The sequence below is a fragment of the Phasianus colchicus genome, chromosome 2, assembly GCF_987193195.1.
Source record: "Phasianus colchicus chromosome 2, bPhaCol1.hap1.1, whole genome shotgun sequence".
Classification (NCBI taxonomy): Eukaryota; Metazoa; Chordata; class Aves; order Galliformes; family Phasianidae; genus Phasianus; species Phasianus colchicus.
The window spans coordinates 27,149,880-27,162,423 of NC_143437.1; the positions used below are offsets into that span (position 1 = coordinate 27,149,880).

The window sequence follows — 12,544 nt, forward strand, 5'->3', positions numbered from 1 at the left end:
AGACACACACTGAAGACAGGGACAGGAAGAGCAGCAGAGATGAGCTGTTTGAGCTTATGCCTGAGCCACGCTGAAACAAGATACAGGTGCTTCTGTTTTGCATTTCAAATACATCTCTGTTTGGGGCTGCATATATAGCTGCTGTGCTCAGACACACCCGTGGATAGGATTTATGCAAACAACAGTCCTACCACTAACAGTCCAACCTTTGAGAGCAGATCAAAGGAGGGATGAGTGGAGCTGCAGCTCCTGACTACACACGCTGTATTTTACCCATCTCTTTTTATCTTGGCCAGAGGAATGAGCGAAACGGAGTCTGAATACCTTCTGTGTGTGTGTAATGACTAGATTTAAGAAACCCAGAACACTTTTTTCCCCTGAAACGGTTTTTAATTTTCAGCTTGTTTGCATTTCTGGAATGGAAATGTAGAAATCTCAAAAAAAAAAAAAAAAAAAAAGACACCATTACAAACTACACTTTAGTTTCAATAAAATCAAAAATAAAAGTGTTTGGCATGTGAAATAAAGGTACTGACAAACAAGATCACAGTGAATATATGTAATATGCAAGTATCACACAAGGGATGTCTAACTACCGGAAAAGATCAACTCTGAACTCCTGAGAACTTTGAAAAAACTTTGCAAATTCTTCCTGAGAGAACAACCACAGTGATTCCAATCTGAGAGAACTGAACATGCCATAGGTACCACATGAACCAGATCATTCTGTTACATGATTGATCAGAAGGTGCTAGAGGATGTTTCCTTGGCATTGCACTTTCCTGTGCACTTTCCTGAAGGTTCTAGTATGACCATAGCACCATCAGCTCAGTGGTCTTATTGGAATCTAACAGGTGAAATTGCTACTTTTCTTCTTTATCACACCTTACCACTGGGGAACACCAGGTCACAATCATGGACGTCTAACATTTTATACACAGAGTTTTATAGGAAAAAGGGACAAATAAGGTGCCAAGGTGCATGAATAAGTCCTGTGTAATATTCAAGAAACTGAGAAGCACATCCCAGCATGAAAAAGCTTTAACATTTTGAACTTCATCGTCCACCTCGCTGATCTGCAGAAGCTAGCCCTACAATGCCTTTCTGATCAATACCTGTGGGCCCAAAAATTCCTGGCTAAAAAACAAAGTTTGATGAATGTCCAACTGTTTTTTAATTCTCCAGAGACAAATGTTCGTTCCATTGGCTTTACAGAGATGTTGTTTTCATGTTCTTTTCTGCATCGATCTCACATCGGTGTCTCCTGGCTCTTCTTCCTGACACAGCCCAGAGGAGCAAAGAGCCCACCAGGACTCCAGCTACTGCTGCCACAATGACAGCCCAGTAGGGGACTGAAGGTTCCGTCTTCTCCAAGTTGAGAGCTGAATTCCTGAATCCACTGTTTCTCAGTGTGGAAAGAAAAGGTTTCCCCTATAAAGAGAGATGAAAGATTTTACTGACCAGAGACACCTCGCAGCAGTGTTCAGTCAGCATAGCATCCCCCCTCCCAGAGAGGGGAGTCAATTTCTAGACAGGCAATCAACTTCTGCCTTCTGCCTTAGCCCAAACTGTTTCCTGCCCCATTGCCTGAAGTTCCTAGAATTAAAAAGAGAAGTCACCTTAGAAAAATCAATGATGGCATCATTTCCAAATTTGTTTGCTGCAAACAACAAAATGGAAATGTCTACTCTCATTAAAACCGGCTCGAAGTAGAGATTTCCATTGCAGTAAGGATAGATCTATGGCATTAAACCTTCTGCAGAATTTCCAGAGTGTAATAAACAGCAGCATATTTTTGCTATTTAAAACTTTTACAAAGATATTCTTGGGAAAAACAAACAAACAAAAAACAACAAGAAACAGTAAGAACAGAGGAAAACAATAAATGTGGTTAAAGAAGAGTATGGCCTTTACTTACAAGGTTTGGACACTTGAGTTTTGATCTGTCATAGGTAAAGTTGTTGTAAGTCTGCTTTTCACCAACTGGTTCCATCTGAGGAAGGGAAAGCAATAGTAAACAGTGAGGATTTTTTTTCTCCTCAGATTCCTGCCTACAAGTTTTTATCCAGTCTTTTGGTGCCTGCAGCAATGAAGAAATGTGGGAGAAGGTGCATCATAGGAGAGTTTTCAAACATTTTAACAGTCATGAACTGAAGACATTGAGAATCTGACGCAGTGTCTGTAGAAATTCAGGAAGCAAACAGGAGAAGCCTTTCCTCCTTTCTCTCTGAGTGCAGGAGAAAATAGCTCTGACTACCACATACTTCAAATATTCTGCTACAACAAAGTGGTGCACTATACACCCAGTTCTCCCACATAGACATCTCAAATAACAGTATAAACCACAGATTAAAAAAAAAATCACATGAGAAATGTTAGTCACATTACTAAGCACAGTACTGAAAGAAAGAAGCTTAGGTGTCATGGTGACGGAAATGCGTTCAGAAATGATGTGGAGTTGCACAGGCAGGAGGGGACAATACTAACCTTTGCAGTCTACACTCAGACGAGAAATGCCCAGGGAATTTTAGCTAAGGCTAAGTTCACAAGACAAGCAAGAAGCAAATTAAATAAAGCCTTTTAGATCATGAGTTGACACTAAGCTGACCATAGGCTCTCCCTGAATCCATTTCAGATGCAAAATAAAGTATGTCCAGGCTAACAGCACAGCATCCGTGGTTGGCTAGGAGTGCACATGCCATCCGTTACCATAGTTAAACTAACAAGTAGAAGCTTAATCAGTCACGTTGACTGAAGCATTTACAACTGTGTATGGACATGCCAGAAGTAATGACCTGAGGACTAGCCCATAGAGAACTGCAGAACTGTCACCCAGCACTTCTGGGTATACAGCACAGAGGACTGCTGTTGTTGCTGCTACCATTTATACACACATCTACTGTCCCACATGACTGAAGTGTCACTGGCATGGTGGAGAGAGAAAAAATACCCTGACAAAACCAACACAAGATGGAGAAAAAAATCTTGACAACAAAATTCCAGTATGGGAATACTTTCTCTGGTTTCTTCATACAAAATAAAAATAGACCCAGAAAAAAATCAAAGAGGAGAGGTGAACCAATACAAGATAAAGAAGCTGATCCCTCATGTATTAAAGATATGAGGAGGAAATAAATGTAAGAAGTGTGGAGAAGATGAGAAATAAACCAGAGAGTAAGGTTTCACTGGTTGTCACGAGGTCCTGTTGGACACCTATGAGTCCTAATCATTTGGCCTGCCTTCTTGCTAATGTTGTGGAGGCAGAATTTGCTTATTTTGTTGCATTTGAAGGGAAAAGCTCAAGTTCTGATGTAATTATTTCAAAGCTATGTGGTTCATTTCTTGTAGCATTCTGCTGCAGCCTAAGAGGTTAGTTGTAGGTAACTGCAACACTTTCTGTGCCAGAATACTTGGCATAATACCCAGGCAAAGGACAATAAGGTGCAGAATTCTCTAGCCTGTCCTTTGACACTATGCGATGTGTACCTCAGGAGCATTATCTTCTGAGCTCCGAAGATGACAGCATCTCCAAGTCCATAAGCACACAGGACAATTTCTGGAACACACATGCAGATCCTCTGGTAGCATGTAGCAAACACAGAGGCATAATACAAGCTAAACACACTGTCTGCGGGCCAGGGGGCTGATAGGGTGGATTTGGGACCAGTAGGAGACTGTTAAGATGAAAGAGTTTTCTGACTTCATAGGGTAGGAGTACGCTTTGCTTTACATGAGGCAGGAAGGGCAGAGAACGTGAGGGTGAGGAAGAGGCTCCTTAAGCCATCTCCATCCTTGCATACCCACACAATGGCCAGGCACAGTCTAGCCCTACTGACGAGAATACATGTCATTTGGCAATAAGCCTACTTCTTGCTGAGCTCTTCAGGGAACAGCAAAACAATACAGCCTTACAGTAAGCTTGCACAACCTCTCCATACATGGACAGCGAGTGGAAAGAAGGGATGTATTACAAGAAATAGATTTAACTAGGAACTAGTCTGATCACCGTGAATTGACAGAGTTCTATGGAAGTGAAGAGTTTGCATTATTAAGAATCTGATCCCCAGTATGCAGTAGAAAGATGTGTCAATATTCTTATATGTGGGAAATGAGTGACAGCCTGGACAGAATAAAGCTCCAGTGGCAAAGAAAAAGGACTGATCATGATTCAGGAATGAGTAATGGCTAATAAGAATATCACGTGTCAACAAACCCAATTTAAGGCTACCATATGCCCAGATATTTTCTCTTTTTCTTCTTGGGATCTGCAGCCATGCACCATTTGAATGTTATTTACATTTGCCAGGAGGTCCTGAACCACCGTGAACCTCATTAGAGCTACTGCACAAAGAAGCCTACTAGGCTGCCACCATCTGGAGACCCACATGGTGAAGCCTGATGCTGAAAAATAGGCAGATTTGTTGGGTGCACAAATAGATAACTCAAGCACACACATTGTTTTCCATAACCCTGGACTTACAGCTCATGTGTTACAGAGAGCAACTGCATAGGTTTCTGTCCGGGATGTCCTAGTCCTTGTGCTAAAATTCCTTATGGAGTATGTTGTAAGTTTCTTATCTTGCTCAAACTTTTACTTAAACTGAAAATAGTTTCTCCTCTATTTACGTCTGTTTCTTGCACAAACCAGGATACAGCATTTCTGCTGGCACAGTGCATTTGCAAACTGGTGCTAATGAGACAAGAAGAGGAAATGTTGCTGTGGCATGAAAGCACCATAGTCTTTTTTCGACTATGGGAAATAACATCATTCCAAAAGTGACTGTTACCTTGGAGTTATCAAGTCTAGCATATGCTTCTTATACATTGTGCCAGCACTATTCAAAATTTGTTTCCTTTAAAATGACAGAAGGAACATGACTGCAAGCAGAGGAATCATAGGTGTGACTTCAGTCCTCCATTAGCTTCAGTGATTCTGACAGAATTGCCTCAGATATTTAAGTGGATGATACAACACTTTTAATGGTAGTAAAAAAGAAATTGATTGCGTGTTTTCATAATAAGTCTATGAGATGTCAATGAAGAAAGGTAGGATCATTCAACAGGTTTTTTCAGGAAAGATATAGGACTGTGTGTTTAACTGGACTGATTTTTGCCTTAGTGCATATTAATTACCAAAGCAGAAAGGAATTTTTCTTCAGAGTATGTTGAAACACTCAGACTTTCTCATAAGCAAAGGTGATAAGCAAAGGATTATACTGTTTTAGGCAACAAAACTGCTGTCAGTTGTGTTCCCAAGCAATGCAGACAAAGAAGGATCTCAGAGTTCAGTAGTTGTCCTCCTGTTAGCATAACAGTTTCATTTTTTGTTTACTGTTTTGTTTCACACAAACATCCTTTCTCATGATCTTTTGTTGGGACTCCTACAACAAGCACATTGGGATCTACTTTGTAGCCTCTTACCATATTATTCCAGAGAGCCATAGCCATCTCAGCATAGCCTTTTTCACTGAAATGAAAGCAGTCTGCAGCAAAGAAACTCAGATCTGGCTTGCCATTCTGCAATAAAAAGCAAAATAAATTTCTAAATACATTTCACATTTTAAGACTTGACATACTGTATCTAAAAGCGCACTGTACTTGCCATACCCACTTCACACTTTTTTGTATCTGCAGAGAAGGACGTGGGTGTCCTAGAGGACAACAGGTTGTCCATAAGCCAGCAGTGTGTCCTTGTGGCCAAGAAGGCCAATTGTATCCTGGGGTGCATTACAAACAGCGTGGCCAGTAGGCTAAGGGAGGTGATCCCTCCCCTCTATTCTACCCTGGTGAGGCCACATCTGGAGTTCTGTATTCAGCTCTATGTCCCCAGTTCAAGAAAGATGGGGAACTTCTAGAGTCCAGTGGAGGGCCACGAAGATGATGAGGGACCTGGAGCATCTCCCGTGTGAGGAAAGGCCGAGAGCCCGGGGGCTGTTCAGCCTGAAGAAGATTGAGAGATCTTACAAATGCTTATAAATATCCAAAGGCTGGAAGTCATGTGGATGGAGCCAGGCTTTTTCCAGCAGCGCCCAGTGACAGAAGAAGTATCAGTGGGCACAAATTGAAACATAGGAAGTTCCATATGAACATGGGGAAAACTTATTTCCTTTGACTGACAGAGCACTGTTCATGTTTTGACACTGCAAAGTTAGGCACTCATAACTATGGACACATTATTGCACCTTGAGATCTGCTGTGTAATGCATACTGTTCAATTTCACAAAGCAATTTCCATAACAAATTTGGACTTATCATTATACCAATAGTCACAGCTCTTATATGGACCCAGCCATTGGGTACTTTACCTTGAACAGAACAGATTAAAAAAACCAAAAATGTTTACTTATCTTTGCTGATTAAACTTTCACAACTCAGATTCTTTCAGGTATTCAAATTTGTGCTGGATTTCAGAAAATATCAAAAACTGTGAGTTTATCCATGAGAGGCAAATATCAGTACTAAGGAAAATACACCTTATCACTACTAAAACTGTAATCATTATTTGGAGTGGCAAAATGAAATAAGGATGTTATAACAAAAAGATGAGTATTATGCAAAACTGAGTGCTTCTGACCAGGATTCATACCAAGAATTTGTATCCTTAACTACAGAACATATATAATGTTAAAGCTGTACAAAAGAAGGGAGAATCAGCCTTTGGCTTCAAAGGCTGCTTCCTCTTTCCAGTCTTAGGTGAGTCAGGTATGCTGGTCTCCATGTGAAGAAAATCTGAACACATTAAACAACCTAAAGCAGAGAAGAACATCATGGTGAAGGCCAACCAAGCCTTCCAACAGCAGAAGCAAAAGGGGACATGCAGTTCAGATAAAGCACAAGGGTGCCTAGATGCAGCATGCCCACTGTAAATGTCTCCCAAAGCTGTTCTGATCCACAGGCAGCACAGCTTTTCCTGTCTTTTCCTCTGTCACTCTTATTACAGGCTCTACCCTGTGGCCTCTAAACCATGCAAACAAAGAAAACACAGTCCTTGCCTCACAGATTCTGCCAACTTAGAGAAATCAAGATACCGGTCCATGCAAGATGCAAAAGAAAAAGGAGACTCACGCTGTCCATAGGCAAAATGGTGTTTCGGAAAAATGGCTGCACAACAACTGCGAAGTCCTCACGCTGTTCGTACCGACCACTGTTGACCAGCTGTAAGGCTTCAGCCTGTGGGGAGTTGCATGGTTGGAAACAGGAAAAGAACTTGCAAGAATCATCTACAGCTATTGTAAAAACATGCATATTACATTTTTTCAATGTAGGTTGGCATAACTTAGTACAAATCCAGCTGAACAGTACTGAACGGTCCAGAGAATGGCAAAGTAAATAATTTGGAAGTGGTTTTCATGAGAAAAATATGAAGAAGCTAAGACATTTGGAAAAGTGAAGTAGTTTAATTTTGACCAAAAAAAATGTGGTTTGTATCTTACAGAAATCAGTGCTTCATAAGCACAATAAGAAAAAAGGTACAGAGAATTAGGAAAAGGAACAAGGCCAATTTTTTTAGAAGAGACAGATGATTGGGAACACGAACATGTGGGACATGCTTGATTTTTCAGAAAGGTGTGCTGGAAGTAAAATAAAACATAAGCACTGAAAAACACCTGCTACTTTTGAAAACTATGCCTACAGATATACATATTATCATACAGATAATAAAGCTATCTTCTTTATACCTTCCAGCTTATGGGTATAAACACTAAAGGTCCTGGTTATATCTCAGAACAGTTCTAGTCCCACTTCCCTAATAAAGAAAAATGTCCACATGGATAAGTTTATGTGTTTTCCAAGATGGATTTTTTGAGCTTTGTCAGATCCATCAGACAACATCTACTGCCATAGAAAGAACAGGAGGACTGGAGAACATACTGTGATCCCATAATGATCCCTGCATTCACAGGACTAATGACAGAAAAATCTTTTGCTCCAATGGCTATTTATAACCTTTGTTAAATTTGAGTGAATCTTAAGTTGGAGGCTATGAAAAGTTACTCTTTTAGATAATTAGTTGACCCATAGTAAGCTGTGTGCTAACTCTCAGCCCATGGTAAAAGAAAAGAATATCAAGTTAGTTTAATTCATTTCCTTTGCTGAGAGAGTAATGACAAAACTGCTGATGCAAGCTAATTTGTTATCCTTGCAGTAGCATGTCAATTCCTGTGAGCTACCCATTGCATTCATAATGAATGTACACCAACAAAACAGCCATCACCAGCAACTCCTTTCCAAATGCCCAAACAACTAAGCTCAAAACATTAAGGCAGAAAGACTGCATTGCTGCTAATCAGCCAGGAGGCCAGGATTTTAATTAAACTGTAGCCAAGCTGTTTCCCAATCTCCTCTCAGTTCTGAGGTTTTGTGTGAGAGAAAGGGGATTGAAGGAAGAGATGAAAAAGAAACACAAATGAAGATGACTAGTTACAGAATCAAATCGTTACCTGAAAATCTCTGTTGACTCTCTTAATTTCTTGTAGATCAGAAGAATTTTCTTTGGGGTTTAAGAAACATGGACAAAGAGTCCTTCAATGAAAGAAATACTAAAATTAAAAGCCGACCTAGAGTGGCACTTCTAGAGTAATGTGTCTGGTACAAGCAGCTCAGAATAGCTGCTCAAAGCTTACAGGCAGGAGAACTTTCTTGCTTACTTAAACATGGATACAACAGGAAAAAAAGTCCTCATTGACTTCATTTTCCCTAAATACCTGCCACAGCCTCTAAGAGCTGCAGGATTCACAAGTCTTGAATGTCAGACACAAACGTAGTGCTGCCACACGTTAGCAGCATATCATGTTTTTGAATAAAAACACCCTACATATTGACATACAGAGAGTTTCAGAAATCCAGAAGTTTAGAAAATAAATTGTTCATGTGATCTGACTCCTCAGACTACTGCGTTTCCTTCTCTTACTCTCATATCAAGTAGTAACTCGTGCTTCACTGAAATGCATTCTCTAAGAAGGAATTAATATGAAAACATCAAGCAAGACAGTTGATTCATTAATATCTCTTCTAGTGTGTTCCAGTAGTTGATCACTTCTATTATTAAAAATCCATGCCTTATTTCATTTGAATTCATTAGGCATCATCTTCCAACCAAAGGTATTTTTAATAACTTTCTCTGCTAGATTAGAGAGCCTTACGCCCACTTTACATGGATATGAAATACATCCATGCTGACTCCTCTGAAGGCACGGCTACTTCATAAAACATGTCCACAGTCTTCTTGGAGTTACGATTTTGGCTTCATCCATTTGGTGGGAAACGCAGCTCCTGGTCTTGCTTTCTGCAGCCCAACCCATGCAATAGGTTGAATACATGGAGAGGCATCAGGGATATCAGCCTGAGCTGTTGAGCAGCAAATGGCCAGGCGTAACAGGCACTAAGGTCAGTAGTAAGGCAACTGCATGGTGATTTATGCTACCTTAGAGCTAAGGAAGGCAATGACTGACCACAGCCACATGCCTTTTAGCTGAAGTACTGGAAGAAGCAATAGAAAGTCAATGTGAACTAGTGTACTCATGTAAAGGTAGCAATAAAAGGAGCTCAGAATGGTCTATGTGCCTATCCGTACTGTAGCAACAGTTTAGATTGATCAGAACAAACAAACAAATAGTAACAAAAAAGAAAGGCTTTTAAAGGTAAAGCTGTGCTGTGTTCACTTACTCTGTCAGAAAGCATTCTGAAGAGCTTGCTGCCACCTGACGCAGTCCAGAAATCTCAAGTATCTCCACCATGTTGATAAAGACTCTTGGGAGCTGCAGGGATTATAATAAGCAGACATACCGAGTCAGAGAACATGATACCACTACAAAGGGAGAAAAGTGCCATCCGTAGGTCAGTGAGTCAGTGCAGAACCACACTGACTGCAACCAATAGCAAGGGTAAGGTATAAAGAGAGGGAGACATATAGTGGATGTCAGCCAAAAAATTCCTGGCAGCTAGTACAAACTAGCTGAAACGCTGCTTCATTCCCTGGGGCATTTCCATTTTCTCTAGGGTAAATGAAACTTGGTTCAGCCATCAGCACTGGCAGTAATGCTGTGATATATTTGATTCCACAGCAAAAACAGCACTAAACTCGGTTGTCCTGAAACTACAGTACATTTTCTCAGGGCATTATCTAACACAGTTGTTCGACTGCTCCTCAGTGCTGCATTATGATCTCAGCTCTTTGGAAGATAATCTTGCATGAAATATAATCACTGAAAGTCTACCAGAGGTGAGAAAAATACAAGCGTGCTTGCCAGGAACATAGCTTGCTAAGGTATCTTTAAAGCTTACCTCTGTGTAGAAAATATCCAGAGTGTCCTGGAGGTGCTTTACGTAGTTTTGCACTGAATACGCTTCCTATGTAATTAAAATAAAATAAGATTAATCTTCTTTCAAAAACCCAGAAGTTTTGGCTGTTTCAGTCGCACAGTGGAGTCCCTATTCTCCTTTCTGCTTCTGATGGCAGATATATTTTTGGAACAAGAGGTTTAGTGCCACACGCGCACAGGTTGTAGAGTGCCACAGGAACACGAGCACTGACACATTCACTTAATCTCCACGGAAAATCTAGAGGTATTTAAGAGTTCTCGGCAGAATCTTTCCTTGATGAATAAACAAAACCCATAGGCAAAACAACTCTGAGTGTGGTTATAGAGGTTTAGCCACTGGGGTGAAGACTCCACTTAGCAGTCTTTGAAGGAAATAGACCAAAACTGAGAGAACAATCCTCAGTTATTTCAATGAGCTGGACCTCAAGACTTGTGTGTGTGATTTTCAGAGGGGATGAGTACTGACAGTTAGATATGACATCTTTTTTCGCCATGAACTGATGTTACTTCATTTGGTGTCATTCTGAAGCAAGAAAGAGACATCTCCAATAATTATTGCATGGAGACACTTTCCAGAATAAATGTTCACTTGTGTCCCTGTAACAACAAACATAAGACACCACACTTCTTAAGTGCTTTGTCCAGTCAAGCTGGAAGAGCTCTTTGGTTTATACTTTTGTTCAGTATGGGGCAGATTGTTGCTGCTTAAACTGTGCATTACTCCAGACCTGCAGTGCCTCAAAATTAAAAGCTGTGTACTTCTTTCTTATACAACACAGATGAAAGGAATTGTAGTCCTAAGTGCTTTTTAAACAAAGAGGAGCTTTGGCTCATGCAGAGAGAGAAAGGTTAAATTTCCAGGGCTGGGCTCCTGCCAAATGCCCAAACAAGCATGCCTGCTTCAGAGATACAAACCTTATCCAAGCAGTACTGACACAGGTCATTGCCTCCAATGAAGATAGTGATCAGCTTCCAGTCCTCCTTGAAGTTAATATTCTGGTGGCATACAAAATAAACAGATTTCTGTTTAAACAGATCCAGATTCATAAACAGATTCAGTTTGCTACTTAAACTTGCAAGGGTATCATTTAATGAGGGGGTACAGGAGGTACAGACTGCACAGCAGAGCAGCCCAAAAGAGGCGCAGCAAGTTAAGGCAGCAAAATAATGCCTTAGGCTGGAGGGAACCTTGAAGCCCACTCATTTCTGACCCCTTGCCGTGGGCAGGGCTGCTCCACACCAGCTCAGGCTGCCGAGGGCCCCATCCAACATAGCCTTGACACCTCCAGGGATGGGGCACCACAGCTTCTCTGGGCAGCTGTGCCGCTGCCTCAGTACCCTCTGAGTAAAGAATTTCTTCCTAGCAACTAACCTAGATCTCCCCTCTTTCTTTGTCCTATCAAAGAAAAGCATCTGTCTGATGGAACGTGAGAACTGTTTGCTAGTCTAGCTGCAGCTCACCTTGGCTTTTGTAAGGAAATCCCCTTCAGCAAACAAGAACCATGAGGGCAGCTGAGCACGGAGACGTGCCAGCAGGGGTGCTGAAACAAATACTGGGTTTGGGGCACCGTGGGGACAGAGCTGGGATTGCTGAAGCGGCTGGTGAGAGCCGGGGAAGTGTGCTGCTCGGGATCCTGCCAGCTGGGCAGGCATCGCCCCACGGGCAGGCAGGGAGAGAGGCACCCCAGGGACCAGAGAATGGATTAAAATAGCAGAGTCCGGGAGGCCGGTGACTTCACCGAGCTCATATAAGGGCAGCTGCAGCACCCACGTCACCGCGCCGACAATAGGCGCTGCTGAGAGCTGGAGCTCAGCAAAACATTTTGTAGCGTTCTGAACAAAGAAAGGAATCAAAGGCAGCTATTTTTAGAGCGGAGCATTTACATAACAAACAGCTGCGAAAGGATCCCGCAAATAGAGGAAGGGCCTGGGAATCACCCACGGGTCTGAATTCTCCTCCTCAAGCAACGCCTTGCTCCCAAAGCTTTGCACAAAGCGTGGCGGGGATTCCACCCCTTCCTCCCCCCCTCCTTTTTAAAGATGCATAAATAGCAGCGAATAAAACAGATCTAGAGCCGTGTAGTACTTCACTAAAGAGCCACAGCCTCTCCCTTCACTGCCAAACATTTGGTAGCACAGAGTAACTGACAGAGCAGTGAGTATGCAGCATCCATCAGGAGTGCTGGCACACAGGGATGCATGCTTTGACAAATCCTGCTTAT

General features: G+C 41.7%; 1 protein-coding gene across 1 annotated transcript in view; it reads right to left on the reverse strand.

Moving 5' to 3' along the window:
* Nucleotides 1-332: 332 nt before the first annotated feature.
* PLB1 (phospholipase B1) overlaps nt 333-12,544 on the reverse strand; it is an 83,491-nt gene continuing 71,279 nt past the window's right edge. The window contains exons 52-59 of the mRNA XM_090134486.1: nt 11,238-11,318; nt 10,285-10,350; nt 9,667-9,758; nt 8,442-8,523; nt 7,066-7,170; nt 5,422-5,517; nt 1,919-1,993; nt 333-1,431 (exon numbers count right to left, since the gene is read on the reverse strand). Of these exons, the coding sequence (XP_089990612.1) occupies nt 1,210-1,431; nt 1,919-1,993; nt 5,422-5,517; nt 7,066-7,170; nt 8,442-8,523; nt 9,667-9,758; nt 10,285-10,350; nt 11,238-11,318 (819 nt within the window). The 3' untranslated portion in view covers nt 333-1,209. The remainder of the gene's footprint in view (nt 1,432-1,918; nt 1,994-5,421; nt 5,518-7,065; nt 7,171-8,441; nt 8,524-9,666; nt 9,759-10,284; nt 10,351-11,237; nt 11,319-12,544) is intronic.